The sequence below is a fragment of the Rhinolophus sinicus genome, chromosome 14, assembly GCF_057876585.1.
Source record: "Rhinolophus sinicus isolate RSI-liver-muscle chromosome 14, RSI-T2T, whole genome shotgun sequence".
Lineage (NCBI taxonomy): Eukaryota > Metazoa > Chordata > Mammalia > Chiroptera > Rhinolophidae > Rhinolophus > Rhinolophus sinicus.
Window position 1 is genome coordinate 188386433 of NC_142514.1, and position 27518 is coordinate 188413950.

A 27518-nucleotide genomic window follows, 5' to 3' on the forward strand; every position below is an offset into this window, starting at 1 on the left:
GCCCGGGGCGGGGTCGGCTCTCGTGCTGAAGCGCCGCCGGAACCGAAGAGCGCGGTCGTTGTCCCACTGCCGCCATGATCATCCCCGTGCGCTGCTTCACCTGCGGCAAGATCGTCGGCAACAAGTGGGAGGCCTACCTGGGGCTGCTGCAGGCCGAGTACACCGAGGGGTGAGGCGCCGGGCCCGGCGGGGGAGGGCCTCCAGCGCGGTGGGGAAGCGTCCCTGGGCCGCCCTGCGAGACGGGCAGGGAGGGGCCGGGTAACGGGGTCCCGGCCTGCGGGGCGGGCGGCGCCACGCGCATCCGATTACAGGTGACCCTGGAGGGGCTTTCAGTTCAGGGTCTCTTCCAGCCCTAGCCCTGCTCTCTAGGGGGCTTCTAGGTGTCCTTGTGGCCGGCCGCGGTGCCCCTCCACTGCAGGTAAGCCCTCACCCTGCTCCCTGCCCACCTGCTATTAGGTCCACCCCATGTCCTACAAGCCCACTTGTCTTTTAGGCTCAGGGCAGCTTCCCGACCACATAGCTGTCATTTTGAGGCTGTGGCAGGTCCCTTTTCTGTGCCTGTCCCTTAGCACTGCAGTTACCACCACGGCTACCTGAGTCTGCTCCCCATTAGTCTCACCCTTGGCCACTGTGTGGACAGCCCATGTCCTGTCACACTTGACCCCTGGGACCTGGGACGTGCCAACATGCCATCGACTCTCGGCAGGTGTGGGGGTGATGGGCTGTTGGCACCAGATCCTGCAAAGGCTGCTAGGATGACCCGAGTGAGCGAGTGGCTGGTAGCCTGCACACGACCCACCTTGCAGCACCATGGGCAGGGACATTCCAGCCTGGCCTCCCCGTTGCCAAGCTGCCATCTCTGCACACTGGGGCCAACGGGGTGGGAATTTTCTGGAGGCCTCGAGGGTGACTAATCTTGGTCCCAGGGAATTGGGGACTCTAATTTGCATCGGAAATGGGAGAGGTGGCTCCCTGGAGAGATGCCTCCCTTCCCAATGTGGAAGCAGGGCTGAGGAAAGATCCCACAGCAGCTGAGTGAGGCTTCCACCTGCCTGGGCTTTTGGGGATGGACAGATCACGGCCTGTCTCCTGCCTGTAGGGATGCTCTGGACGCGCTGGGCCTGAAGCGCTACTGCTGTCGCCGCATGCTGCTGGCCCACGTGGACCTGATAGAGAAGCTGCTCAACTATGTACCCCTGGAGAAGTGAGTGAGCACCCAGCATGCTGCTGGCCCACGTGGACCTGGTAGAGAAGCTGCTCAACTATGTACCCCTGCAGAAGCGAGCGAGCAAGCACCCAGCAGTCTGTCCTGCCCAGAGCCCCTCCCACTGAAGCGTGGGTAGCCAGGAGCAGTGTCTGCTCACAGCTGTGTGGGCGTTGGTCTCCTGCTCTGGAAGGAGCCATCCAGTAAAGGTCTTTGCAGAACCACAAGAAGGTCCTGACAGTTGGTCTGGCTTTGTGGGACTCTCTGCCACCGTGTACCTGTGTCCTGCCTCATGCCTGAGGCCACTTACTGCCCAGGAAAAGGGAGAGCCACCCCATGGCAACTGCTCGGCCTGGGGTGTCTCCCTCTGGAGGGGGTGCTCTCAGGCCACCAAGAGCACTAGGGCACTGGCATCTCCACCCTCGAGTTCTGTGTAATCTAGGTCAGCACAGCACAGAGGTCCCCACATCCTCTCTTCCCAGGATCTAAAGAACCAGGTTTTCTGGGCCCTGAATAGAATTCCTGCTGTGGTCATGGCTGCCCATCCTGAGCGTCCTGCTGCCAGAAGCTTCCAGGCTCCACCCAAGCTCAGTAGACTCCTCGGCCCAGTTCCTGCAGGAGGCAGGGCAGCACTCAGGCTCCCCACCCAGCCTGGAGACCCTATAGTAACTCTGCGGGTTGTCAGGGCTGGCTGAGCTCCCAGTGCCATGGGCATTAGAATTCAATCCTGCGGGCCAGCCCAGAGACCTGGATCGCAGGGCCTGGCCTGTTCCAGCTCTGGCTAAGGCTTAGAGCCGGAAGCTGTCACCCTGGGCAGGGATCAGGAGGGTCCTGGTGCCCTCCAGCTGGTGGAAGGCGGGAATTAGGAGAGGGGGGCATTCTCCAGGCAGCCTCAGGGCCGGCTCGCTGCCCAGGTATCTGAAATGGGGTCCTCCAAATGCAGATGAGGAAGCTGGTTGGCCAGAGATGGCGTCTGCCCAGGGGTAGACAGCCCAAACCTTGGGGACAGTAGCTGGGCAATCCCTAGGACGGAGGGGTATAGTGGCTTAGCCCTGGCTCCCATTGCCAGCACACATCCTAACCCAGGCCTCACTACCATCCTCCTGTCAACAAACATGCAAGGCTCTACTTCAGGGCCTGTGACCCCTTGAGTCCTGTCAGCTCTCAGCTCATACCTGGCTGCCCACGACCTCCAGAATGTACCGTGCTGTGTCATGGCAGTGGATGGATAGGTGGGTCTGCCCATCCTTCTGAACGTGAGGGCCCTGAGAGCCAGAACTGTCCCAGTCACCAACGTAGTAAGTTCACCCATTTGTTCCACAAACGTTTATTGAGCACCTATTATGTGGAAGGAGCAATTCTAGGCATTTGTAATACAGCAGTGAGTAAAATCCGCAAAATGCTTGCCCTCAGGAAGAGGACATAACTGAACACTGGCCTTTTAGATGGCGGTGAGAGCAGTGGGACAACAGGGCAGGGCCTCAGTGGAGCAGGGGAATCAGCAGAGGCACAGGACCCTGGGGACTGGGCTCCCTTGCTTAGCTTTCCCAGGGGGATGGGTGGCTGACACCTGCAGCTGCCAGGCCTCCCACAGAATCTACCCCACCCAACAATGCCCCTCCCAGGCCTGCCCCTGACCACCGTGTGGGGTGTGTCCAGGAGGCGGGGAGCACCCTAGGGTGGGCCAGCCCACTATTGCCCATCTCACTTCCAAACCAGCCCAACTAAGCACAGGTGTCAGGGAGCACCCTGAGGCCCCATGAACCTGCCCCCCAGAGGTGGCCTGTGGGAGGGGGCACTTTATTGTCAGAACCAAACACCCCCACACCACCTGCCAGACCAGGACCCCCCACCAGCCCCACCCACAGAGGCAGAAGTGCCACCCCTTCCGCACTGTCGAAGGGACCCTGCCTGGGACCTCAGGACTTTGGTGTGCAGCAAAAGGCAAAGGCACTTGAATCTCCCTCTGGGGGTGTGGATCCCCAGAGGTCACAGTGGTGGGGGGCACAGACATGAGAACACAACCTCCATGGCAAAAGGGGGAGGGGAGGGATAGGCGTCCTGGGACCCCAGCTCCCTGGCGGTCAGTAGTATCAGTTCAGTAGTCAGTTGGTGAGAAGCCTTAGCACGCACGTGCACAAAGGCCAGCTGTGGGCGGGGTCAGTAGTGCTGCGGGCGCGCATGCGCACAAAGGCCAGCTGCTGGTGGGTCAGTAGTGCTCCAGCTTCAGGCTCTTGTACAGGCAGCACGTGAAGATCATGCCGAACACCTGCAGCATAGAGCTGGCTTGAGCGGGTCTCCGCCACCAGCCACTTTGTGTCCCCTGCATCCACCAGGACCCTCCCAGCCATAATGTGCCCACCTGCACGCAGGCAATGCCGATGCCCACGGCCCCGATGACCCTCAGGTGCTCCTGGATGAAGGTCTCCAGCTTGGTGATGCAGCCGCCCTGGAGGGTGGGGGTGAGGGCGCTGAAGGCAAGCAAGTCCTCCAGCCCCCCACTGCTGCAGCCCCAGGCTGCCCGCAGGGCGTGGCCACCCAATCCGTAGCATCCCACACTGGCAGCCCAGGCCCCGCCCTCCTACCTCCACCTTGTAGATATTGGAGGCGTGGTCCCGCTGCCCGCAGTGGGCCACCACGGTTTTGCAGCAGCTGTCGGGGACCACGCGGCCGCCCGCCTCCCTGGAGCGGATCCACTCACTGTCTCGCCAGTCCTGGGAGTTGTTGCTGCCACAGCAGTGGAACTGCAGGGGGCACAGGGCGGCGCTGAGCTCCCACCCCACCCACCCCTGCTGCGGGACTCACACAGAGGTCCCAGGAAAGCCGGAAGGGGTGCGCACGCCCCTCCCTGAGTCACCCACCAACCTCCTGCTGCAGCTTGTCCACCGCGCTGGTCACACCCTCATGGCCCGGCTGGTGGTACCGCTTGGTCATGGTGTCCTTCAGGTTCTCCTTGAGCTCTGCATTCAGCTGGACATGAGGTAGTAACACTTTCAGCCACAAAGTCTTAGACCCTTGGAGGTGTGGCAGAATGGGGGCAACCCACGCAGGGAGAGCCCCAGGACAGCAGGAGAGGCATGGGGAGGGCTCCAAGGGGAGGGAAGAGCTAGAGTGAGATGCCAGCTGGGGTGGGGGTCAGGTTGGCTGGGAGAGTCACCCAGGTGCCCATGGGGAAGGAGAGGGCAAGGAGAAAGCTCTAGATTCTGTGAAGACCTGTCTCCCCCTGTAAGCCCCCTTGGGTGCTGCACACAGGTGGTTGAGCCTGCAGTCCCCCTTATCCCCATGACCCATCCCCCTCCTCCAGGGCCTGATGGGACAATGGTCAGCTGCGGCGCTGGTGGGGGTCACATGTAGGCGAGCACGTGTGTGTGTGTCTGTGTCTATGTCTGTGTCTCCGTGTGGCCTCCAGCCCCTCACCTGCTGGTAGTAGACGTAGGCGAGGATCCCAGCAATGATCTCCAGCAGAAAGATGAGGAGGAGCAGGATGAAGTACTGGGGGGGACAGTGCGGGGGGTGGGACACGGACATCCCCATGCTGTGGGAACACCTCGTGTCCAAGCACAGCAGAGTCCCCACGTTCAGCTCCCAAGTGGCCACAGTGAGGGGTCCAGGCAGCAGGTGCGGGCTGGGGGACCACCATGCTCCCCCAGCTGACCTCCCTCAGCTGGCCCAGCTGGGATGTGGGGACTCCCAGGAGGCTGGGCAGATGGGGAGAGACCCCCCCCCCCAGGTGAACATGGCAGAAGCTATCCACGGTGTCACACTCAACCCCCATTAGTCCCTTCTTCCCTGGTCAGGGCCCAGAGCCAGCCCAGGCAGCCAGATGTGGAGCCCCTGCCCGGTGACCACCCCCCCACTGCCAGCCAGTCCCTGCTGACCAGGCGCAGCAGGTTCCGCCGTTCCTTGAAGGTGGCACAGCAGCCCAGGACACCTGTCACCATGACAACAACGCCAGCCACCACCAGGATGTAGGCGGTGGCCAGGTAGGTGCCCGAGGCCAGCAGACTGATGTAGTCGCTCTTCAGGGCCAGCGTCCAGATGCCCACCGCCATGACAGCCAGACCAGCCAGCTGTGGGGAGTGCACACAGGTCAAGGCTCCTTTCGAGGACAAGGGATGGAAGTGAGGAGGTGACGGGTAGAGAGGACGGGTCGGGGGAAGGCACATGCCCACTCCTCACCCAGAAGCAGCAGTTGAAAGTGAAAAGCAGGTACTTGAGGCAGACGGTGCCGCATGTTGACTTCTTCTCGCTGAACTCGCCCATCCTGGGAGGCAAGGGGAGGTCAGATAGCCCACACCACCAGGAGCTGACTGGGAGGACAGCCGGATACCAATGGGGACAGAAGAAGGCAACACAGATGCCCAAGCCACCTGCTGGCCCTGGGAGTGTCCAGGGGAACCAGAACATCCAGGAGGACAGCTCAGGAGCCCCCACCCCCATGGCAGCCAGGGTGGACATCCTGGTATCCACAGCCCTGGAAGGCCGGTTGGCCTGGTTTTCCTGACCAGACCCCAGGGCACAGGGGACATGGAGGACCCCCCCCAACCATCACTAGCTGACTCACCCCCACTGGCCGCCAGGGTAGGAAGCCCCAGCAGGCACCTCGGGGTGAGCTCATACAGGCCCCGCCTGACTGCCCACCCCGCCCCCCCCAGCATTCCCCAGGCCCCACGTCACAGGCTGGCAGGAACCTACTCGCTGCTGGAGGGGAGGAGGCCACTCGGAGACAGACTGGCCTGCCCCTTACTAGCCATGTGGCGTTAGGGGAGCCCTGAGGCTTCTGGTAAAGGGCAGGTAGGGGCCTGCATGAGGAGGGGGGACTGGAGGGCACCAGGCAGGCGGGGGGGCAGATACACTCCCCAGACCTGGTGTTTCCTCCTCCGCTGGCCCTCATTACTGGAAAGGGAACAGCCACACAACCCCCGTGATAAGTCCAGCTACAGGCTGTGTGTATTCCTCCTGAGGCGCCTCGGACAGCCAGCCTGCTCCATTGTGGGGTGACTGCAGTGAGGAGGGCGGGGCAGGGGTGCAGGGCGCAGACCGCAGCTGAGTGCCTCAAGCCACATTTCCAGACACAGCCAACACCCCGCCCAGCACTTACCTGGCTGGCAGGAACGGCTCCTCCTCCTAAGACAGGTGGACGGAAGTTCCCAGGAGGGTCCGCTACAAGGGCAGGTACAGGTCACAAGTCTGGCCCACACTAGATGGTTAGAGTCCTGCCGCCTCTCCCTGTGGCTGCCCTAGGTAGTGGACCGAAGCTGGGCTTCCAGAGCAGGCAGTCACTTCCAGCGGCTGAAAGGGAAGCGGCCAGGCCTGGTATTTTGGTCTGGGCCAGGGAGGGGCAGGGCAGAGGACACTTCTGGACAGTCCGATCCTGGAAGGAACAGCACGCCTTCTCCCAGCACCCCACTCTGGGCCTTACCGCCCCTTACAGACCTGTCATTGCCCCTCCCCCACCAAGCGCAGTAGCTGCAGCCTGGGGAGAAAAAAAGGCACAGACCCCCACCACGGAGCTGAGGAGTGTGGAAGCCCCACGCCCCGCAGGCGTGTCCCTGGGCCTGCTCTGAGGTCCCAGGCGGCTGGTTCCGGACACAGATCCAGCCCCACGGCTCGCGCACCGGTCACCCGCTGAGTAGGGGCCCCTCTTTCCGGGAGTGCCTGGCGGATGTGAACCCCCAGGGAAAGCGCCGGACAGAAATAGTTCCTGCGGCCGGGAACAGCTGCCCCACCCCCAGGCCCCTGCAACTCAACCCGGCCCTCGGTGGCTCGCGCCCCAAGGCGGGAATCCGGGACTCCGCTCCAGCCAGGCCCTGCGAGGAATCCCGCGTCACCGCCATTAAGTCACCGCCGCCACCTCCCTCCGCCCACTTGCACCCGGGTGGTGGGCGGGCCTGCGCGCGGAGGGAAGGGGACGGGCGTCCAGGGACAACGAGTGCGATGCTCAAGTGGGGCCCTCGGCCCGAAGGGGTCTCCAGGCCTGTCCGCAGACCCGCGAGGCGCCCCGCCCTCTCGGAGTCCCCCTTCGCCCGCCGAGCTTCCCCGCGTCCACCTCCCTCGGGAAAGGGCCTCCGGGTCCGGGCCGCACAGGGCCTCGGGGCACTCGGCCCTCCTGGCCAGCATGACCAGGCGGCGCACTCACCGGCCACGCATCCGAGTCGGGCCGGGACGGCGGCAGCGGCGGGGGCGGTGGCTCCGAGCACAGTGAATATGCGGCCAACCCCGGACCTGCACGAGAGACGCGCCCGACTACCCACAGCCCCGCCCCTATCCGAAGGCCCCGCCCACAGCCAGCAAACCTCGGCCCTCAGGCCCCACCTACAGTCGGCGGACCCCGCCCACAGCCGGCAGGTCTGAACTTGTGCTCTGCGTGGGCGGGCGGGCGGGCGGGACACCAGCCCTTGGAAGTGCTGAGGGTTCCCACCCGGACTGTGGAGGCCGGGCGAGCTGCAGCGCGGGGGAGCCCACAGCCTAGCCAGGGCCCACACCCTCGGGAGACCGAGGAGCTAGGCCAGGGAATACGGAGGCGGGGGAGGCAACTAGCAGAGCCATGGACTACATCCAAGACCCAGAGTCCTCCAGGCCCAATTCCTCTTTCTCTCCTCCCATCCCAGGGACCACCTGGAAGCTGCAGGGGTCAGCAGAACAAATGCTGGCCTGGGAGGGAGGCCTGCGGTCCCTGTGACAGATACACCAGTCTGGAGGGCATCGGGCCTGGCAGTAGTGCGAAGGAGTGAGGAAAAAAGGCCAGTTGAGCTGCTGGACTGGGAAGCTGAGAGTGGGAGTGGGGGGACTCCCAACCCACCAGGTTCATCCCCAGCCCCAGGCAGGGTCTGAGTCTGCAGTCAATTGGAGCAGCTCTCCATGGACAATGGGCAGCACTCCTCCCCAGCTCCCTGCCCTTGGCAGGGCTGGCAGTTCCCAGCTCCCCAGGCAGAGCTCACACCAGGAGGCTCCACGCAGGACTGGCCTGATTCTGGTGGTCCACCCAGGGCAGTGTGAAAACTGGCGTGGGGAAGGGGTGGCCAACTGCGGCTGGAGCACACAGGAAGCCCCCGCCCCGTGCTCCCTGTGAGACACTGGGCCTCAGTCTCCTCAACCTACAGCGGGGCCCATGGGGCTTCAAGCTTTAATGGGCAGTGAGGTCTTGGATTACGACCAGAGACCTGCAGAGACGCAGGCACACGCAGAGACCCCCAGCCCCAACCACACATGTACCCTGGATACCTCCCCACACACAGGAGGCCCAGGAGGTTGCAGTGCCGTCAGTGGACTTTATTGGGGGGGGGGGGCTTTTCTGGTGGACAAGGATAGGTTTGATGGTATGGGGACAGACTACCGACCGGAAGGGGGGCACAGGAGACCCTGACCACCCTCAGGTTAATCCCTTCATGACTGCAGTCAGGCAGGCTGGCAGCCCAGTAGGTAGAGCCCACATCCTGGATGGACAGCCCCAGCCATGATGAGTAACCATCAAGAGGCCAGCTTCTCCAGGTAACGCCCAGTAAGTCACTTGGGTCTGATCAGCGGGCACTGGGAAGCTGGCCCGAACCACGTCTGGGGGGTCGAGCCCAGTTGCAGCAGCAGCAACAGCAGCAGCAGGTGGGCCCTGGTAGGCGGGCCGTGGCCAGAGCCTTCCTGCAGCCACTGCCCAGCCGCTTGGCCTCACAGGCGTCCCTCTCATCTCGTAGCCGCGTGTTCAGCTCCCTAGGGAAGGGGAGTCCAAGAGCTCTGAGAGGTCTCAGGAGGCAGCTTTCTAGGGCGGGAGTGTGGGCTCTGACTTTCTCTCACACCAGAAGAGAAGTGTCTGGCTGGGGCTGCAGCATGAGGGATGGAAGGCAGACACAAGGGAGAACTTCCTCGCAGTGGGCGGGTTGGTGGTCAGAAATGTTTGGGAGCTAGGAGCTCCCGAGCTGCACTGAGACCCTTCCCTGCCCAAACCTGAGGATCTCCAGCTGCCGCAGGAGGCTGAGCTTCTCTTTCTGCATGTTCCTTGCGACTGCGACCACGTCTCTGCGGGCAAGAGGTGGTGACCTAGATGCAGGGAGGCTCCTGGGGTGCTCTGCCACCCCCTAGAGGACCCTGCCCCACGGAGACCCTGAGAGCAGGGCTGGGACTCAGGATTCCGGTGGAAGTGGCCCAGACCTGAGCCACAAGGGCAACCCCTATCCCACAGCACCCACCATCCTATCTCTCCCCGTCCCCAACCCGCCTCTGATGGCCCGCCCCAGCGCCCCCACACCTTTGGGTTTGCTGCTGGCGGCCCTGCACGTCGCCTTCCAGTCTTCGGAGCTGCTCCTGTGCTGCCTCCAACTGCGTCCGCAGAGCATCGTTGGCCAGCCACAGCTGGGCGTTCTGCGCCTGCGCCTCTAGCTGCTCAGTGGCCTGGGCCTGCAGCTGCTGTTCCAACTGCAGGGTTGTGGGAGAATCGAGGCTGGAGAGGATCCCCCCTCTTCTTCGGGGAGCTGGTTTGCCCCTGACTCCCAACAATTCCGAGGCTGGGGACAGTGAGGCACAGGGGACCTCAAGTATACCAAGGAGTGCATGGTGGCTGTGGCGATGGGGACATGAGCTGGGCAGGTCTGCACCCCTCCCCGACAGGGTGGGCCCGCGGCCGCTCACCTCCCGCTGCCGCAGGTCCGCGCGTTCCAGCTCCTGCTCGCGGCTCTGCAGCTCCAGCTCCAGGTGGCCTCTCCACTCCTCCCGAGGAAGTTCCTGGGACGCGCAGGGGGCATCTGAGCCTCAGCGAGCGGCAGAGGGGCAGGGGTCGGGGGTGGGACCAATTCTCAGAAAACGGAGCCAGGGCGACAAGCGTCTGGGATTGGGCCGAGCGGGGGGCGGGGCCGCGGGCCCACCTGACTCCGCAGGCGCCGGCGTTGCTCGCGAAGCTGCTGCTCGGTCTCCTCGTACAGACACCGTATCTCCCTCTCGTGCTCGCTCTCCCGCCTTCGGCGCGCCAAGGGTGAGACACTGCTTAGAACCTGCCAGCACTACACCCCCCCCCGCCCCGCCCCTACCTCCTTCCGGAGCCCCGCCCTGGCCCCCAGCCCTCACCGCCGCAGCGCCTGCTCCAGGCGGTCCTGCTCTCTGGCCGCCTCCTGCAGGCAGGCTGATGCACGTATCAGAACGTCCTCAAAGGAGCCCAGCAACTCTGGCCTCTCGCGCTGCAGCCGAGTCCAGAGAGTCCGCACCGCCCGCTGCCTGGAGTCGGGGCAGGGGCTGAAGCCAAAGCGGGGGCTCCCCACCCTCCCCAAAGGTGACCCCTGCAGCCCTGGACAAGCCAGGCGCGATTGCCGCATGCAGGACGTTCCTCTCCTGGCTGCTTTCGCCCCTGCCTGGGGTATGTGCGTGTGCGCCGCTGGCGTGGCAGCGAGAGGTCATGTGTATGCGAGGCTGTGCGCTTGTGTACAATGCCGTGTGCCCGGCGCCGCCCCTTTTCCCCGCAGCCGGATTGCTGCCTCCTAAAATGCAAATTGCGGGAAATCACGCCGGCCCCTCCCAGGTATTTGCAGCCGAGAGAGAAAAGCTAGGCCAGACCAGGCCTGGGGACCCTGGTCAGGAGCAAACATGCAGCATGCAGATGGAGGTAGCAGACGAGGGAACTGGGAGCCGGGGCCAGCACAGACTCACTCGCCCAGGACCCGGGACACCCCCAGCTGCTCCAGTACAGCGAAGAATCTCTCCTCTTCCTCTTCCTCCTCCAGGGAGGCCCCCGTGCCTTGTACCTCCGACCAGCCCGACTCAAAGGTTTCCTCAGAAGCCCGGGAGGGCAGTGCGCCCTGGGCCGACTCCACCCCCACAAACTTCCCTGTGGGCACGGAGGGAGGGATTACCAGGGCTGTGGGTTACCACCCCGGCTCAGCCTCCACTCCCCTCCACACCCCCCCATACACATATCCTGCCCTTTCTCTGAGCCCAGTTTCCTGTTTTTCTTCCTTATTCTGGTTTGATTCTTGGCTTGGGAATGGGAGGTGACAGCTGGCTCCCAGCCCCACCTGGATTTGGCATGGGAGGAGGGTGGGGGAGCAAAAGGGTCAGCTCCACAGACGCCAGGGCAACTGAGGGCCTCCCCCGTGGCGCCTTCCAGTGGTGACTGTGTGTATAGACACCAGTACACGCTGGGATGGGGTGCTGATGGAGAGGCACAGGCTGCAGTCTGCACGGGCTAGGGTCCCACAAGTGCCAGCAGATGCGTCACTGGGTGGAGGGACAAAGGAGGGGCTCACCCAGGCCAAGGCAGAACTCTCGGGCCGTGAGGAAGCCTGTGCGGGCCTGGTCCAGACTTTCGAACACAGCCTCTAGCTGTTCCGGTGTGAGGGGCAGGTCACTCTGCAGGCCCTGGCCAGACGAGGAAACAGGGCTCAGTAGCTAAGGTCAGCCCTGGCCTGGGGCAGCCTCTAGGGACTGGGGACTCACCTGCAGGTCGTGTCGGGTGATGAAACCCTTGGCCTCCTTGTCACACAGCAGAAACAGCTCCTTGGCCTGTGCCAGCATGGCTGCCCGTGGCCCCATGGAGCCCCCTTCTTCCTGCCCCTCCTCCTCCAGGGCCTCTCCAGCCCCGGGCTTCCCAGGGCTGGCCATGGAAGTGGGGTCTCGGCCGTTGGGCGCTGTGAAGCCAAGGAGGAGTCAGGGCCTGAGCAGAGCTCAGAAGAAATGAGGGGGGAGGAGAAGGAAAGGAAAAGAGAGAGTGAAGTGTGAGGGAGCCATGAGGAAGGAGGCAGGAGTGAGCAGAGGGGGCTCCTTGCACCCGGCGGGAAGGTGGGAGAAGGCCTGGAGCAGATCCAGAGAGGAAGGGCAGTTGGGGAGCAGTCTGGCCCGCATGGGGGTGGTGCTATGGGCTCAGGGGCTGTGAGGGCTGTCCAGGGAACTAGAGGCTGCGTGCCCAGGACGGAACCAGGAAAGGACCGCCCCGGAGAGGGGCAATCTTGCTGGTGGGGAGCTAGAAGGCCTTGTGATGGACTTCTACGTTCTGGCGGGGGCTTCTGGCAACTGGGGCAGAGAGCTGGGGTGAGGGAGTGGTCGTTGGGGGAGGAGTTGAATAGGTCCTGGAGTTGGGGGCACGGAGACGGGGATGACCAGGCTGGGCCAGTGGGAGCTCTCAGCCATCCAGTCCTGCCTAACCCTCCACCGCTGAAGACTGGGCCTCAGCACCCCTCCCCTCCAGCCAGCTGGCAGGCGAAGTAAGCTCCTCCCTCCCTGCCCAGCCCCTCCCACCGGGGGCCAGGCCCGCTGGGGTGCAGGTGCAGAGACTGGATGCCCTTGTCAGAAACACCCCAGATTCTAGGTTTACCAGATCCTCCCCACGCACTAGGCCCTTCCCTCCTCCAGACTCGCTCCCTCCAGGTCCCGGAACCTCCGTGGAGTTCTCCTCGCGGGGGCGTCCCGCCCCCAATCAGAGTCACCTGTCCTTCCCACAGCAACCTGGTTCTGGATTTCCCAAAGCCGACCCCCCCACACCTGAGTCTGAGGTCCTCTCCCCAGTTCGGGGCCGTGATTCTCAACCCACTCGTATTCCTGGGGGGGGGGGGGGAAGGAGCGCACTCTCCAAAGAGGGCAGATCTGAGGGAGGGCGAGAGGAGGGAACACGGGACCAGAGACATCTCCCCCCTCGCCGTCGCCTCACCCGAACGGTGCACCACCCCATCAGCGGCTCGCGGGACCAGAAGTCCGTCCAGCCGGAAGCTCCGCCGCTGCCGGAGCCCGGGATCAGGGAGGAAGGGCCGCAGGACCCGCGAGCCGCCCGCGCTCCCGCACGTTGGGGGCCGAGCCCTTCCTGCCCCGCCGCTGCGCTCCCCTCCCCGAGGGCCCCGAAGTCCCTGACCGCTACGCGCGAGGGTCGGCGCGCCCTGCGGTGTCTGGAAGGGACTGGCGGGCGGCGGGACCGGCACGGAGCCTACCTGCGAGCCCGGCCGCCGCACCGGCAGCGCGCCGCGGCTGCTCCTACCCGGAGGGCGGCGACGGCGGGGGGCACAAGCCTGGAGCGTCTCCTACCTCCCAGCGGGCACCGAGACCCCAGCGTGGGCCGGCCCCGGGCGGGGCCCCGCTGCTGCTGTCGCTGTGTCCCCGCCTCTCGGCGTGGCCCTGGCGGCCCCGCTCTCGGCCCACACCCCGCCCGCCCGCGACCCCGCAGCCAGAGCGTCTGTGTCCGGAAAGAGCCCCCGCGCACCGTGGGGTGGAGGTGACCCGGGCACCTGGGGACCTTCCTGAGCAGGACCAGGGCGGGGAAGGGGCGCTGTCCTGAGGATCCCGATGTAAGGCGCCAAAAGTGGGTGTAAGGAAAAGCAAGGCAGAAAATAGACCAAACTATTTTCAATGGTTATCTCTAGGAGTGGGGTGACTTTCCTTTCTACCTTATACTTTCCCAATTTGGTTTTTCCCATTTTTAAACAATACACAGGTAATACATATTGGAAAATGGTATTTAACAGCACAAATGCCGGTGCCCCTGAGGGTGAGGGGTTGGGGCAGAAGGGCCTCACCGCAGCAGGTCCCCCAAGTCTCCTGTTGGGACACAGCAGCCACTTGGGTTCGCCTTGGGGTAGGGCTGAGAGGAGCTGTGTAGCGCCTGCCTGGGGACATCCCAGCCTCTTCCCAAGGGGCCCCAGCCCCAGCCTGGCCCCTGCACCCACCTGGCTTCACTGTGCAGACCTGGCAGTGCTGGGGGCTGGAGGCCTCTGCTTCAGAGGCTGGGGATCCTGCTGAACTAGAACAGGTTGGGCCGATAGGACAGGACCTTGAGACCGCGAGGGGGGTGGCCCCTGGCACACACGCGCACGGGGACCTGCCCAGCCGGCTCTCCCAGTCCTGCAGTCCCACCACCAACCGTTATTGTTGGCTGGGGGCTGCCACCGTCACCACAGCTGCCCCACGCCTCGGGGGAGAGGCAGCTGGGGCAGGACTAAGAGCCCTGGACAGCGGGCCGGGGTGCGGGCTCTACTCCGGAACCCCTCACTCTCCGGGCCCTTTTGAGCAGCAGGGAGGGCTGGCCGAATCCCCTCCAACTGCCAGGGCAGAAGACACTTTCAGGAAACCACGTCTGTCCCGGAACGAGGCCTCACCCTGCCTGATATTCCAGGCCCCTATGTATTGACAGGAGACTGGGTGCCCTGTGGGCAAGGAGGGTGATGGGAACAAGGGTATATGTGCCCCTGGACAATGAGGCTTGCGATGACAAGGGAGGACCCAGTGCCACACAGAGCCGTAGGCCAAATGCCCAAAGTGGAGAAGTCCCCGACGCTCCCTGGGGCACCTCGCTCTCCACAAGCCTGGTCAGCCCCACGCCCCGTGTCACCATGGAGCAGAGGTGTGGACGCCACCTTTTGTAAACATTTCTTCGTTTTTTATTTAGCAAGGATCTTGGTCCAAAATATTTCCATTGGCCCTTGGAAAGCTGTGTCCAAGGGTCAGCCAGCAGGCCTCAGAGCAAAGTGGGGGGGCAAAGAGCAGAAGAGTGGGTTGCAGCCCAGGAGGCCCACAGGTGCCTCTAGAGGCAAGCCCCTGGCCTGAACGCCACACTTAAGGGGGGGGACCCCTGAACTGAAGCTGTACAGACACTGGTCAGCTAAGGGGGGGTCACATACAAGGAGGACGCAGGGGCTGAGCTGTGGCATTTATTACATCTGCTTCGGCGAAAATAAATAATTCTTCACACACATTCTTCAACAAAAAAATGAAAAATGCGCAGGGAGGAAGGAGCAGGGGCAAAATTCTGAGGAGTAATACTGCACGGCAGGGGTGGGGGCAGGGTAGCGGGCTGCCATTCCCTACCCTAGGCCCCCTGCCCTGCCCTGCCCAGCCCTAGGGCGGGCCTGGGAGGGGGAGATGAAGGCACAGGTGACCCGCCTGCCTGCCTAGGCAGGTGAGTGATTGGGGGAGGTGTTGACAGCAAACCCCTTCTCTCAGTTGTGAGGGTCCCATCTCCTCACTCCACCGGGGCATGGAGAGGCCGAGGACGGGGAGCTCAGCTGGCCCCAGGGCCCCGCCTCATGGGGCAGGGAAGCTGGGGGCCTGGCCCTCAGCACTGGGACCCCAGGGGACTGCGAAGGCGTGAACAGGGGTGCTCAACACGGGGGCAAGCCGGGAGGGTGCTGCGGGGGCGCAGGGGCGGGGCGGGCAGGGGTGCGCATGCGCAGGGCATCGGGCGGGAAGGCCACGTTGGTGCAGAAAAGGCCGAGAAGCAGCTGGCGCTGGCACTCCTCCCACTTGGCCAGCGTGTCTCCCAGCGAGAGGTTGTTGCGCATCCAGCGGGGCAGCACCTCGCTGCAGGCTGCGCATGACAGCGGCACGGAGGGCAGCGACTGGGCGCGGCGCAGCTCCATCTGCTCCGACAGCCTGCAGGTGGGGAGGGAGGGCGGGCTTTACTGGGGGCCACTGAAACGAGACTGTGGCCCCGGTGAACACAGCAGTCAGGGCGCTCACCTAGAGGGCAGGTGGCTGCCCAGCTTCCTCTTGGCACGCATCACCAGGTACTGGCAGATGCTGCCAGTTTGCTCCTTCATCCACCGGATGTCTTCTGGGACGTCGGGCAGCCACTCCAGCAAGCTGGGGCACAGGCAGGAGGCATGGCCTCAGGGTCTGTGTCCCAGCCCGCATGCCTACACCCCTCCACCCACGGCCCTGCCTGTGCCCGGCTTCTCCACAACACCCCCCAACCAGCTGCCTCTTCCCCGGGGTGACCATTGCTCGTGGTTTAGACCCAAGTTTGGTTCTGAGCTCCTCTCCCACCCTTCCATCCTGTACCGGATGGTGAAGGACACGGCACTCTCCAGTGGCAGAGTGTAGGGCACCATCATAGCGGTGGCCAGACGCACGGGCAGCATGTTGGAGAATGTGGTCAGCAGGTCCCTGGGTTCCACACAGGCCTCCAGCAGGGCTGTGGGTGAGGTGGGTACAGGAGCGCAAGTTGACCATGGTGGGGGGAGGTGGAGCCCAGCCCCACTCTTCGCCGCCCCTGCACCACCCCCTCGCCACACACCCTCATTGAGCCGCGCAGGCAGACGCTCCAGAATGTGATCCTGCCCAGAGGGCTGCAAGTGCCCTTCCACTCGGGTCCTCTCCACGGCCACCAAGACCTCCTCCTCCTCCCTGTTCTCGGGAACATGGGGGCTGGCAGAGGGCAGTGCTAACAGGGGGTTGGCCCTGTTCAGGAGGCCTGGGTCGGGAGTACGGAACACGTGGTCAGCTGGGGGCGAAGGTGCAGAGCCCGCCCGGACCCCCCACCGGGGCCTGGCCGCTGCGCACCGTTCCTCCGCAGGAAGCGCAGACCATCCCGGTAGCCCTGCTTGCACATCTCCCGCAGCACCTGAGGCAGGGGGATGGATAAATTGGAGCAGGGGGGTCAGAGACACCCTGTTTTACCCCCTAGAGTCCCTGGTGTCCCTGCAAACCCCGCCCCTCCCCACTACTAAGGACTAGATCCAGGCTGGACAGAGGCTGGAGAGGCTGCCCTCTAGTGGAGAGGTTGTGCAGGCCACAGCGCTCTTCTCCAGCCCTGAGAAGAGGTTGTCCAGACCCCGCGCCCTGGTCACTCAGGTCATGCGGACAGCTCCTCCTCCAGCACTAAGCGCCAGGACGGCTCACCATGGGCTCCGGCGGGAACAGGGCCTTAGAGAGGCGGTAGAGGTTACGCAGGTTGAACTGGATGCTGGTGTTGGTGACCCGGAGCTCATGGATGTTGGTAGAGCTGTCCTGCGGGCAGATGTCACTCTCGCCCGAGAAGGGGGACACAGTGATGGTGTTCTTGAGCTCATAGAGAGGCAGGTTGTCTGAGATGCCACCATCCACATAGCGCTGCAGTGGCAGGGACACACGGTCACATGGCAAGGGGCCTGGAAGGTGAGCTGGCCGCCCCACGGGGCCACCGCGGAGCCCGCCCAGTGGCAGTTTCATTTGGGCCTTTCACCCACTTGGCACTGGCCACAGGCCTGCATGGGCACTGAGAAATGGCCAGACAGTGGTGACGGGCCGGGGGGCAGGGAGGGGAGCAGCCACAGGAAGTGTGCACGGCTGTAGGGCTGGCCTGGTTGTTGAGTAAATGAGGAAGTGAGGCAATACGTAGTGAGGGGCTGGGGGGGCACAGATGGCTCCTCCTCCACCCCCTTGTCCCACAGCCCACAGTGGCAGGCCCGGCACCCAGGACAGGTGCCGAGGGTACTTACTACGCCCTGGAGGGAGGGAGGGATGAGGCCACAGTACACAGGGATGAAGGTGCTGCAGACATTGGCCTGCAAGGCAGGGGCAGAGGGGGGCAGTGAGCAGGGCCTCGGCGTTCCACTGCGTCCCCCCCGTGCGACCCTGCCAGGCCCACCTGGATGAGTTCATCCTTGGAGTTGAAGTGGGATATGATGACGTTCTCGCCATCTGAGACGCGGGTCAGGGAGATGCCCAGGCGCCCGTTGGCACGCTCATGGCTGTCAGCCGGCAGGGTCCTCAGCAGGCAGCCACGGATGGTCTTCACCAGGTTGAAGGAAGGGTGCAGCGGGCCCAGGAACCGCTTCCGGGCCTCCTTAGACACCTCAATGATGTTGGCACCGGCCTCGCCTGGGGCAGCAGGGCCAAGGGTCAAGGGCCAGCATTCGTGGGCTTACCATGGCTCCATGCTGCGGGTCCCACAACTCGTGCCATCCCATCCACTTTGAAGGAATCCCAGTGTCCACCAGGGGCCCTGGACCACAACTGGGACTTTTGCCACCTGCCCCTGGGGAGAGAGAGGCAGGCCACCACCACCCCTGGAAGGGCAACAGATGGGGCTGGCCAGCTGGGGCTGAGCCTGCCCTCTGCCCGGAGTTTCCCAACAATCTGCCCTGACCCATGAGTCACCAGGCCTGGTGTTATGTGGCACCCAGCCCGGGAAGGGGGAAGGCAGAGGCTCAACTCTGACCAGCCTCAGCCTTCACCCACTTGGCCAGATCAAGACGCGCAAAGCCCCATCGCAGTCCAGGGGTCCCACAGGCCCAGCAGGATAAGGTTGGGAAAAGTGGGGCTCCACCACTCCCAGAAAGCATGACTGTGTCCCACCACAGCCAAGAGAAGCAGCTCCCCAGCACTCTTCTTGGGGGCCATGGGTGCTGGCCTAGGACAAAGCCAGACTGGGAGCAGGCCCAGGAGTGGTCAGGGGGCAGGGGGGTGCTTAGGGAGGAGCTGAGGACCATGCTTTCCTCCAGGACCACTGCCCGGGTCAGGAGTGGGCAGTGCGGGGCCTGCACCTGCCACACTGTGGGGGCTCCAGCTGCCAAGTGAGAAAGCGGCTTCTTGGGAGTGGGGTGGGGGTGGTGCTGTGAGAGCCATGTCCTCAACTGGATACCAAGGACTTAGGTGTGTCCTGACACCAGCATGGGGACCGAGACCACTAATCTGGGTCTAAAGGCCTCCATGGGAGGGAGGGGTCAGGATCACAGCGGTGGACCTCCAGGTCCCAGGGATGTACAGCTGTGCTGCTTGTACCCCACCCCTCAGGGCAAAGGTCATGGGAAGGAGGCAGGGGAGAAGCCTGCACAGGCTCTTGCTGGGTGGGTCACTGATGACCCCTCTGTCACCTTGGCTGCTCTAGTAGGCAGAGGGCCGGGCAGCAGTGCCAGGACTCTTGAAATACTTGGTGTACCCTACGGAAGCCCGTGTGTGAGTGGAGGAGTGTGTCCCAGCACACTCAGACAACTGTACTCCAGGCCACAGGGCTGGAGAGTCCAGAAACATCTGCCATCCTATGGCAAGGGCAAAAACGGTGGGCCACAGCTGGGGACTGAGGCCCACAGTGGACCGTGTGCCAGGAGGGAGAGCAAAGAGAGCTTGCCATGCCCAGTCCTGGCCTGCTGGGTTCATGCTCCAAGGGACCTCGGGGACACAGTGTGGAGATTTGGTCTTCAGAAACCACCCCATACTAGGCCCCGGGGCCACGGCAGCCTGGAGTGGCACAGCCCCAGGACACAGTGACCGCTAGCACTGTGTCCAATGCCCCGGACGAGAGGGCAGCTTAGGCCACTCCCCCGACTCTCACGGTCCCGCCCAGGAGTTACCGTCTCTTCCCAATGAAATAGCTTCTGCTGCACTTGCCCGCCAACCTCTGCTCCCGAGAGGTGGGCCCTAGGTGGCAGCCTCGGCCCCAGAAGCTCGCCGGGCTTGGGTACCCCCGGAGCAAAACAAACCAGGCCCCGCCTCCAGCCGGCGCCGGGAATTGGACTAGCGGCCCAGCCGGCTTCCCAGTGCGGGGGACAGAGGGGAGCTGTACTCTCACGAAGAATATTCGCCCGGCCCCGCCCGCCAGCCCCGCTCACCCAGGCAGGCCCCAGTGACCAGCGCCGTGGCGGTAAGCGCCCCCGCCGAGGCGCCGTAGATGTGCGTAGCATTGGCCACCAGGAAGGGCGCGTGCTCGCGAAGGCAGGAGGCCACGCCGATGTGGTAGACACCCAGAAAGCCGCAGCCCGCGAACGAAATGTTCCACGTCGTCTCTCGGGGAAACGTCGCCTCCTTGGGGAACATCGCGGAGGCCCGCCAGCCAGTCCGCGGCCACTCTATCTCGGGTCTCCGCCGGGGGTGGCGGCGACGCTGTGCAAAGCGACGCCGGAGACGGTGTTTTTAGGAGGGTGGGCGGGGCCTGGATGGGGCGGGGCCGGCAGACGCGGCCCAGTCAAGGCGCGCGGGGAACGGCCGCGCCCTCGGGAGGCCCTGGAGCCCCGCCCCCAGCCGGAGGCCCACTTCTGCCCTGAGATCCCGCCCCTGCCACCTCTTCCTTGAGACCCCCCCCCGCCGCTGTCCCGGCCCTTAACCGCGACACCCGCTAGAGTTCATGCCCCTCGGCCTCCTTCCGCCTTCTATTCCCGCCTAACGTGGGCGGTGGGAGGGGACACACAGTGGCCGGAGGGGGGGGTGGGAGACGGGGTGGAGAGGGGCGAGCTCAGGCCCCGGCCGCCCGGCGTCTGTGGGCCTGGGAGCCTTGTACAAATCTGGACACCGGCGAGGGGAGGGCCTTCGTGTCTGGGCAGCCGCCGCCCCGTCCCTCGGGGTCCGCCAGCAACACCCACTCCCCCAACCAAGAATCCCGGGACCCACGACTCATCACAGACTGACCCACAGACATCCAGGACCGGATGCGAATCACAAACAACTTCCAGAGCTAACACCAGCCCGGTGGACTGCACCTGGGTACTGCCCTGGGTTCCCTGCCCCCGCGCGTCCCTCCGCACCTGGGTACTAACCTGGGTTCTTCCCGCGTTTGACCCGGGTTCCCCAGACTGCGGGGTCTCCTTGGATGTGACTCGGGCCCTGCCCCGCCCCCGCTAATTACCCCAGCAGGTGGAGTACTCCGGTGACGTCACGCTCCGCCCCCTTCCGCATTTTTCTCCTGGACTGTGTGTGGGGCAGGGCTAGCCTGGCTAGGATCCAGGAGCCAGCCGTGCACCCCACCCCACCTCCCAAACACCGGGCTCGTCTATGCTGGGGCGCTGGGGAGGCGGTTTATCTGTGTCCCCAGGAAGGAGCCAGCTGAGGACCCAGCTGGTGCCAGGGCTGCAGCCCCTTGCACAGGCCAGAAGCCAGAGCAGAGCCTCCCCGGCCACGGCCATCTGGGGCCATCTGTCCAGTCCTCAGGCTCTGTGCGCCCAGGTACCCATACTCAGCACAGACAATGTGTCTGCCATGGGGACCAGAACTGGGCAGAACAGTGAGCAATCAACCCAGCCCCAGCCCTACTAGGGTGGGGGGCAGATGTTTACATAAGCTCAGAGGCACAATGGTGGACAGAATATGAAAGGGCACTGGGCCACCCCATAGCAGGGGCGAAGGTCCTGGGTGGGGACTTGAGAGGAGCCAGGCCTGGGCGCTGGGAGAGGGGCAGCAGGGGGATCTGCGTTTGATGTAGACTTGTCCCCACTGCACCATGGGTCAGGAGCAGGTACAGTAGAGGATATGCCCCCACCTGTATGATCAGGGCCCTTGGGGACAGTCCTTGGGGATGCTGCTGGACGCTGCAGGGGGTGCAGGGCTTTAGCAGGACTAAAAGCCCTGGGGAGATCAAATATATGGTGATGGAAGGAGAACTGACCCTGGGTGGTGAACACACAATGGGATTTATAGGTGATGTAATACAGAATTGTACACCTGAAATCTATGTAATTTTACTAACAATTGTCACCCCAATAAATTAAAAAAAAAAAAAGCCCTGGGGATTGGACTAGCGGCCCCACCGGCTTCCCTGTAAGGGGGACAGAGGGGCGCTGTACTCTCACGAAAAATATCTGCCCAGAGCAGCCCGCCAGCCCCGCTGAGCACAGGGCAGCTGAGCAGTGCAGGATGAGCCAGGGACCGAAGGTCCTCCGTCCTCCCCTGACCTGCTCTGAGGAGGCTGGGGCCCAAGGATCCTCCCTGCTTCCAAGGGACCGTGGGGGTGGGGGGTGGCACTGCCCCAGTGGAGGAAGACTTCTGCCCCCATTTCCACACCAGGGCTGAACAGTTTTGGGTACATGTCCCTCCCTCCGGGCCTCTGGGACCTTCAGCTCTGGAGCCAGGAACAGGGCGGCCCTTCCTTCCTGGAATCCTAGCTGGGCACGAAGAGCCCCTCGTGTGCTGAGCCTGCCAGGCGGTCACATCCCCACTCCCATGGTGTCCTCTGGCCCACACAGGACCCATCTCTTCAAGGTCTGAGGGTCGCATGGAGTCCACTGCTCTGGGGAGCCCTATCCCAACCTGGTGCAGGGCCCGACCCCACATGCAAATTGCCTGCTCACGGCACATGCTGCTCGGACACTTGCAGTGGTCCTCACTGCCCCATGTCCCACCAACCCAGAAACATGGCTTCTACTTCCTCCCCAATACCTAGGTCCCACCCTAGTCCCTGCTCATCTGTCACCATGCTGTCCTGCCCTGAGCCTCTTCCTCCAGGTCTTGGCTCCAAGGGAGGCCTCTCCCCCCCCACCCCCATGTTGTCCTCCTTCACTTTGCTCACAGTACTCCAGCCCACAGGGGCAGGCAGGTCCTACACAGGACACGCACAGCACACCCCAGCTAGTTGCTAACCCAGAGCCTTTGGAGGAGGAAGCACTGTCTACTCAGTGGCCTGGCACTGGTGGGTGGAAGACGAAGGCCGAGGATACTACAAACAGCTGTGGGGCCAGGATGGCGCCTGGGTGGGCCTCTGCCCTCTACCCCACATTCCAGGCCAGAGCCTGGTGGGAGGGGTGGGGGCAGGCCACCCCAAAAAAACGTAGTGTCCACGTGATCCAACATCTGCCCAGCAAAGCAGGTGATAGCCCATCAGACAACCGGTGAAACTGAGGCTCAGAGATGAATGCCCAAGTTGCTCAGGGGTTAAGGCAGAGCTGAGGCACTGGCTTGAGCAAAAATTAGACGAGACCCACCACGTCTCTCGTGTAACTAAAGAACGCTACCAGTCTTGGCAGCGGGGGACGGGGACTACTGGAGCCACCTCCTGGAGACCACCCACTGCTGCTTCTGAAGCTTCACTCCCTGGGAGAGCCCTCACAGTCCTCAGGGGCCAGGACCAAGAAGGGGCTCATGTCCCTTCCTGAGACTGCTCAAGGCCTGGCAACACTCAAGACCCACCCATAGGAAGTGTGCCCTGTGTTGTCAACCACGACCTCAGCTCTCCAGGCAGCAGCTCCTCCTCCCTGGGAGCCCCACAACTGCCCAGCACGGAGGACAGGCTCTGACAAAAGGCTCATAGGCGGTTCAAGAGATACGTAAAAAGGGTTTAATTTGCAGGGGCGCAGGACTCTAATCAAACAAGCCAAATCCCATGTCGTCATCCGATTCCTCCGACTCCTCCTTCTTTTCGTCTTTCTTCTCCTCTGCTGAAGGGACAAAGGCTGTGGTGAGTGAGGCCCCATGCAGGCCAGACTCCCAGGGGCCCCAGGGCGTGTGCAGCGAGTGCTGCCAGACCTGCACTTACCCGCGGCCGGGGCAGAACCAGCAGCAGGAGCTGCAGCTCCTGGGGCGGCGGAGACGGCCACAGCCCCGCCGGCAGGGACACTGGCCAGCTTGCCAATCCCTACGGAAACCAGAGAAGGGAGGTGAGACAAGAGCAGCTGCTCAGCCTGCCTGATGTATTGGGGCCTGTCACCAAGTGCCAGTGTCACAGGCTCCCCTGTTCTCCCAGACAGGAGGCTCTGCCACATACCCCTCCCAGAAACTTCCTCTCTGGGAACTTGGCTTCTAGGAATAAGTCCACAGGCAGCACAACAGCCCACCCTGGAGTCAGGTTGCACAATCATGTTTATAACGAGGCAGGGACCGAATCTGCTGTCCCAGTGTCCAGCTACTCGTCCACAGCAGTGAGCTCAGACTGCCCGCTGAGCTAGCTTTGGCCCTAGCCTGTCACATGTCCAAGGATAGGAAAGGCTGTTCCCAAACAAGTCCCATAAACTCCAGCCTGATGTCACCAGAAAACAATCTGCCCAAGAGAGGGGGGCAGAAGCCCGTGGTCATCCCTGACGCACCCCAATCTCTGCGCCCAACCCCCTCAGAGAGCACATGGTGACACTTGTTTACAAAGGCCCAATTCCCCAAACGCTGTGGCAGGGCGGCCAGGCCCAGAGACGGCAAGGGCGCCCCCTAGCGACCTGCCCCAGAGTGTCTAGAAGTTCCCATGGCATGAGCCCACTGAAGCTGTGCTCACTCCTGCGGGTGAGACTTCTAGGGTGCTCTGGTCCACAAGCGAAGCCTGACAGGCCACAGACTGGCCGGCAGGGATTAGGATGGACCATGCAAAGGAAAGCGCCCCGCACAACCTCACCCTGGGCGATGACGTCTTCAATGTTCTTTCCGTTCAGCTCACTAATAACCTAAAATGGAAAACCACAACCAGCAGTTACCAGACCCCACCTGAACCTCACCTTCTGCAGCCCCGGGGACACGGCGTGAGCAAGTGTCCCGAAGCTTCCAGGCCCTCTGCTGTTCAGCACACTAGCTGTTACCCACACGCACGTCTTCCCAACTGAGTGGCTACCAATGGAAACTGGCACCACATTTCTAGAACTCACCACTGAATGAAACATGCGTAATATCTACGCTTACGCCCACTGCACGTCAAAACGTCTTGAATTAAGTTAGGTGAAAGAGGACGGCTTTAAGACACCTTCCCCTTCACATTTAAAAACAAGGATAATCAGCAAGTAATTTTAAGTGTGAAACTTACACTATGTTTCTACCGAGCCGCTGTGCCTCACACCCAGCTTTCGCTTCCTTGTAGCTGTATCAGAGCCCCCGAAAAGCAACCCAATAAATAACCACATGGGCAGCCACAGGCCTCCCGCACACCACCCTCCCCGAGGCAAAACTCGCAATGGGTAGAAGAGGGGCCCCCACGTGCAGAGCGCCCGTCGGCCCGGGCCCGGGGGCGCCTACCTTGTTGAGCCGGTCGTCGTCCGCCTCGATGCCCACGCTGTCCAGGATTTTCTTGATGTCCTTGGCGCTGGGGGAGGTATTGCCCCCGAGGGCGGCCAGCAGGTAGGAGGCAACGTAGCGCATCCTGAGGCCGGAAAAAAGGACCACGGCGTTACCCGGGGGCCTCCCGTTCCCACCCCGGCCAGAGCGTGGCCGCGCGTGGCCCGGCTCGGGGATCCCCACGAGGCCCGCCCTGCGCCCTGCTCCGTGCTCCGCCTGCCCCCTAGAGCCCGCGCTCGGCCCGCGGCCTAGCCCGGCTGCTCCACTCACTCGGCGACGGCGGAGAAGCCTCACGCGTGCGACCTCAGCAGCGTCCGGAAGGGAAAAGAAGGCGCCGGCGCGAGGGGCGGGGGTAATCGGCTACCCAGAAGCCTCCGCGACCCGTACGCCGTGCCCCGTGAGGGGCGCCTCCGAGTGACGTCACGAGGCGCTCGGTCAATGACGACGCCGAGGAGTTCGTTGTCCCGTTCAGTCACGCAGCCGCCACAGCAAAGGCGAAGGGAGTGCCGGGGCTACTTCTTTGTGTAGTGTAGGGCGAGTGTCACCCTAAATCCCTGGGGCGGCGGTATGAGGTGGGGCGCGAACCCGAACTAGAGTGTGTCTCCCTTCAGGGCTCCCTGCATGCCGCGCGAGGCCTACAGCTCCCAACATGCAGCTCAGCCGCCACGCGCAGGACGCAGCCCTTTGCGGAAGCGGCCGACGCAGCCGGCGAACTACTAGTCCCACAGTGCACCGCTGCCGGAAGCGCGGGTGAGCTGACACATGTGGGCCCCACGGAGGATGCGCGGGTTCGGCCCCTGAGCTTCCGGCGCTCGGGTAGTTGTCGGCCGTGTCGGTGGTCTTCATACCCAGTGGGACCCAGTGAGGTTGGCTCGCCGCTCGTCGCGCTAACCCCGCCGTACCGAGCCGCCTGGGCCCTAGTGGCTGATCCCCTGCGGTGTTCTGGCCGTGTCGGCTCAAAACTGACCTCTGCACGTGGTCATCAGCACTGGCGACTCATTCACTCGGTGTCAAGGATCCTACCGCAGGCCTGCGTCCTGAGATGGAGTAGGCCCGGCCCTACTTTTTCGCAACTTAGATTCTAGTGCGACACACAAAAGAAATAAACGAGGCTGCCCCAGGCTGACATGGACCCTGAAGGGATAAGGCGGTGGCACAGCTGTAAGATGAGAAGGAACTGGCCTGGCGAAGATCTGGGAGGAGCAGCGGGCAGAGGGGTCAGGTGCAGAGGGGGCTGGAAATGGGTCCGGAGGAAGCAGCCAGACCCTGGGAGAGACTCGCAACAGCAAAGCGAGCCCTGAGTGTAGTGCCTCAAGCATTGGTGTGTTAACGCAGACCACACAGTCGCCCTAGGCGTCCTCATTAACCGCATTTTGTACCTGAGGAGGGCAGGCCCAGAAAGGTTTTTCTTGCTCAAGGCCACACAGCTGAGGTCAAGGTGGGAAACATCCTGGTAAGGATGGCACGTCATTGAAGTCAGTAGGGAAGTGGCATGATGTGATTGATGGTTTCGGTTTTTAAGTGGAAAACAATGTAAAATTCACCATTGTTGGGGTGACCGGTTAGCTCAGTTGGTTAGAGCGCGGCGCTGATAATACTAAGGTAGTGGGTTCGATCCCCACGGGGCCACTGTGAGCTGCGCCCTCCTTAAAAATAATAAAATAAAAAAATAAGATTTGAGTCATAAAAAAATGCAGTACTTTAAAAAAAATTTTACCTTAAGGGGGAAGGGGGCTCTAGAAGAGGGTAAACGGGGTCTAATATATGGTGATGGAAGGAGAACTGACTCTGGGTGGTGAACACACAATGTGAGATATAGATAATGTATTACAGAATTGTACACCTGAAATCTATGTAACTTTACTAACATTGTCACCCCAATAAACTTTAAAAAAAAAAAATAAATAAATAAATTTACCATTGTAATAACTCACGGATATTAGGTGCATTCACACTGTTGTGTAACCATCCCAACCATCCATCTCCAGGACTTTTTCATCTTCCCAAACTGAACTCCATACCTAGTAAACAATAACTCCCCATTCCCAGCTCCTGGGGCCCATCATTTTCTGTTTCCGAATTTAACTCCTCAAAGGACCTCATATAAGCAGAATCATACAGGATTCGTGCTTCTGTGTCTGGCTTGTTTGACTGAGCACGATGTCCAAGGTTCATCCATGTTGTAGCAGGTGTCAGAATTTCATTCCTTTTTAAGGCTGAATAATATTCCTGTGGTTGGGTTTTTAAAAGATACTTCTGAGTAGCTGAGAAAATATGCTATCAATGTCAGCAGAAAATAATTTTTTGTATGAAAATGCAATTTAGATTTCTACCAGGGGTGCCAAAAAAAGTAGACACATTTTAAGACATGTTATTTATGTACTACTTTTCGAAGTTGAATTGAATTACCATAGTAATGTGTAGTATGACGTTCACTCAGAAGATGGTGTTAATCAAAGGAATGCTAGCATCACCATGCGACAAGCAGGACAGTCAAAATGGCAGAACAGTTGTGGTTCGAGGAGCGCAAGACCATGGAGACGTGAGAGCTTCCCTTGATGAGAATTTGCCGGAACAATGGATAGGACGGAAAGGTGTGGTTGAGTTTCCCCCGTGTTCTCCTGACTTAACACCCCTTAACTCCTGCCTGTGGGGGACTTTAAAGGATGTGGTGTACAGTAGAAAACCCGCTACACTGGCGGTACGCCGGGGAGAAATTAAAGCGGCATGCGCAATGATACGAGTGGACACCTTGGGACACTTTGGTCAACGTTGCTCAAGCGGTAGATCACCGTAATCAGAAGTTTCTGGACGCTGATGGGAACCACTTTGAGCACCTCTTGTTATTGCAGAAGTCAAACGTGACTTGTATTCATCTTTTGTTATCAGTATATATTGAGTATTACAATTTTAATAGTTTTTTTTC

General features: G+C 62.2%; 6 protein-coding genes and 1 non-coding gene across 14 annotated transcripts; 2 read left to right on the forward strand and 5 right to left on the reverse strand.

Moving 5' to 3' along the window:
* The first annotated feature begins 36 nt into the window (after nt 1–36).
* Nucleotides 37–1434, forward strand: POLR2L (RNA polymerase II, I and III subunit L). Its single transcript, XM_019714725.3, has 2 exons — nt 37–169; nt 1100–1434. The coding sequence occupies exons 1-2, from the start codon at nt 75–77 to the stop codon at nt 1206–1208; spliced, it is 204 nt and encodes a 67-aa protein (XP_019570284.1). The 5' UTR covers nt 37–74; the 3' UTR covers nt 1209–1434.
* Nucleotides 1435–2515: 1081 nt separating this feature from the next.
* Nucleotides 2516–7484, reverse strand: CD151 (CD151 molecule (Raph blood group)). 5 transcript variants are annotated; one of them, XM_019714718.3, is made up of 9 exons: nt 7344–7484; nt 6306–6496; nt 5384–5468; nt 5083–5274; nt 4622–4696; nt 4070–4174; nt 3790–3948; nt 3567–3653; nt 2516–3473 (listed from the first exon to the last, which is right to left on the reverse strand). In XM_019714718.3, the coding sequence occupies exons 3-9, from the start codon at nt 5465–5467 to the stop codon at nt 3414–3416; spliced, it is 762 nt and encodes a 253-aa protein (XP_019570277.3). In that variant the 5' UTR covers nt 5468; nt 6306–6496; nt 7344–7484; the 3' UTR covers nt 2516–3413. The 5 variants fall into 5 exon arrangements, with proteins under 5 accessions (XP_019570277.3, XP_019570281.3, XP_019570282.3 ...); XM_019714722.3 differs by having other exon boundaries at nt 6306–6367; nt 7344–7459; XM_019714723.3 differs by lacking the exon at nt 7344–7484 and adding an exon at nt 6956–7129 and having other exon boundaries at nt 6306–6367.
* On the forward strand, nt 7126–8490 carry LOC148756000 (uncharacterized). The gene is made up of 2 exons (XM_088789831.1): nt 7126–7552; nt 7816–8490. The coding sequence occupies exons 1-2, from the start codon at nt 7142–7144 to the stop codon at nt 7936–7938; spliced, it is 534 nt and encodes a 177-aa protein (XP_088645957.1). The 5' UTR covers nt 7126–7141; the 3' UTR covers nt 7939–8490.
* On the reverse strand, nt 8462–13923 carry CRACR2B (calcium release activated channel regulator 2B). 3 transcript variants are annotated; one of them, XM_074336954.2, is made up of 10 exons: nt 13831–13923; nt 11618–11808; nt 11428–11539; nt 10832–11009; nt 10256–10402; nt 10057–10147; nt 9824–9916; nt 9444–9610; nt 9143–9214; nt 8462–8908 (listed from the first exon to the last, which is right to left on the reverse strand). In XM_074336954.2, exons 2-10 carry the CDS (start codon nt 11780–11782, stop codon nt 8725–8727), a joined length of 1209 nt encoding a protein of 402 aa, XP_074193055.2. In that variant the 5' UTR covers nt 11783–11808; nt 13831–13923; the 3' UTR covers nt 8462–8724. The 3 variants fall into 3 exon arrangements, with proteins under 3 accessions (XP_074193055.2, XP_074193054.2, XP_074193056.2); XM_074336953.2 differs by lacking the exon at nt 13831–13923 and adding an exon at nt 13099–13238; XM_074336955.2 differs by lacking the exon at nt 13831–13923 and adding an exon at nt 12825–12960.
* Nucleotides 13924–14798: 875 nt separating this feature from the next.
* PNPLA2 (patatin like domain 2, triacylglycerol lipase) lies at nt 14799–20513 on the reverse strand. Its single transcript, XM_019714779.3, has 10 exons — nt 20392–20513; nt 19471–19741; nt 17508–17740; nt 17359–17424; nt 16781–16990; nt 16442–16502; nt 16176–16352; nt 15941–16073; nt 15620–15742; nt 14799–15532 (listed from the first exon to the last, which is right to left on the reverse strand). Exons 2-10 carry the CDS (start codon nt 19673–19675, stop codon nt 15262–15264), a joined length of 1479 nt encoding a protein of 492 aa, XP_019570338.1. The 5' UTR covers nt 19676–19741; nt 20392–20513; the 3' UTR covers nt 14799–15261.
* Nucleotides 20514–22878: 2365 nt separating this feature from the next.
* RPLP2 (ribosomal protein lateral stalk subunit P2) lies at nt 22879–25294 on the reverse strand. Of its 2 annotated transcripts, none has more exons than XM_019714787.2 (5): nt 24863–25294; nt 24554–24677; nt 23943–23991; nt 23100–23198; nt 22879–23001 (listed from the first exon to the last, which is right to left on the reverse strand). In XM_019714787.2, the coding sequence occupies exons 2-5, from the start codon at nt 24674–24676 to the stop codon at nt 22925–22927; spliced, it is 348 nt and encodes a 115-aa protein (XP_019570346.1). In that variant the 5' UTR covers nt 24677; nt 24863–25294; the 3' UTR covers nt 22879–22924. The 2 variants fall into 2 exon arrangements, with proteins under 2 accessions (XP_019570346.1, XP_019570347.1); XM_019714788.2 differs by having other exon boundaries at nt 22879–22998; nt 24863–25021.
* On the reverse strand, nt 23778–23912 carry LOC141572569 (small nucleolar RNA SNORA52). The gene has a single exon (XR_012497893.1). It is a non-coding gene; the product is annotated as a small nucleolar RNA SNORA52 (small nucleolar RNA).
* Nucleotides 25295–27518: the final 2224 nt, after the last annotated feature.

What these genes read in the sequence shown, in the direction of transcription:
- RPLP2 (XM_019714787.2), bottom strand. Translation starts at nt 24,676, where the DNA reads ATGCGCTACGTTGCCTCCTACCTGCTGGCCGCCCTCGGGGGCAATACC. An exon ending in ACGACGACCGGCTCAACAAG is followed by an intron (nt 23,992 to 24,553) that starts GTAGGCGCCCCC and finishes TTTCCATTTTAG; the next exon opens with GTTATTAGTGAGCTGAACGG. An exon ending in TGAAGACGTCATCGCCCAGG is followed by an intron (nt 23,199 to 23,942) that starts GTGAGGTTGTGC and finishes TGGTTTCCGTAG; the next exon opens with GGATTGGCAAGCTGGCCAGT.
- CD151 (XM_019714718.3), bottom strand. Translation starts at nt 5,467, where the DNA reads ATGGGCGAGTTCAGCGAGAAGAAGTCAACATGCGGCACCGTCTGCCTC. An exon ending in CTTTCAACTGCTGCTTCTGG is followed by an intron (nt 5,275 to 5,383) that starts GTGAGGAGTGGG and finishes CACTCCCCACAG; the next exon opens with CTGGCTGGTCTGGCTGTCAT. An exon ending in CCTACGTCTACTACCAGCAG is followed by an intron (nt 4,175 to 4,621) that starts GTGAGGGGCTGG and finishes CCTCATGTCCAG; the next exon opens with CTGAATGCAGAGCTCAAGGA.
- LOC148756000 (XM_088789831.1), top strand. Translation starts at nt 7,142, where the DNA reads ATGCTCAAGTGGGGCCCTCGGCCCGAAGGGGTCTCCAGGCCTGTCCGC. An exon ending in ACCCCGCCCACAGCCGGCAG is followed by an intron (nt 7,553 to 7,815) that starts GTCTGAACTTGT and finishes CTCCCATCCCAG; the next exon opens with GGACCACCTGGAAGCTGCAG.
- POLR2L (XM_019714725.3), top strand. Translation starts at nt 75, where the DNA reads ATGATCATCCCCGTGCGCTGCTTCACCTGCGGCAAGATCGTCGGCAAC. An exon ending in CAGGCCGAGTACACCGAGGG is followed by an intron (nt 170 to 1,099) that starts GTGAGGCGCCGG and finishes TCCTGCCTGTAG; the next exon opens with GGATGCTCTGGACGCGCTGG.
- CRACR2B (XM_074336954.2), bottom strand. Translation starts at nt 11,782, where the DNA reads ATGGCCAGCCCTGGGAAGCCCGGGGCTGGAGAGGCCCTGGAGGAGGAG. An exon ending in GTGTCCCGGGTCCTGGGCGA is followed by an intron (nt 10,403 to 10,831) that starts GTGAGTCTGTGC and finishes CCCCGACTCCAG; the next exon opens with GCAGCGGGCGGTGCGGACTC. An exon ending in CGCCAGCAGCAAACCCAAAG is followed by an intron (nt 9,215 to 9,443) that starts GTGTGGGGGCGC and finishes TCTTGCCCGCAG; the next exon opens with AGACGTGGTCGCAGTCGCAA.
- PNPLA2 (XM_019714779.3), bottom strand. Translation starts at nt 19,675, where the DNA reads ATGTTCCCCAAGGAGGCGACGTTTCCCCGAGAGACGACGTGGAACATT. An exon ending in CTCCCTCCCTCCAGGGCGTA is followed by an intron (nt 16,991 to 17,358) that starts GTAAGTACCCTC and finishes CTGCCACTGCAG; the next exon opens with CGCTATGTGGATGGTGGCAT. An exon ending in GCCTGCGCGGCTCAATGAGG is followed by an intron (nt 16,074 to 16,175) that starts GTGTGTGGCGAG and finishes CCTCACCCACAG; the next exon opens with CCCTGCTGGAGGCCTGTGTG.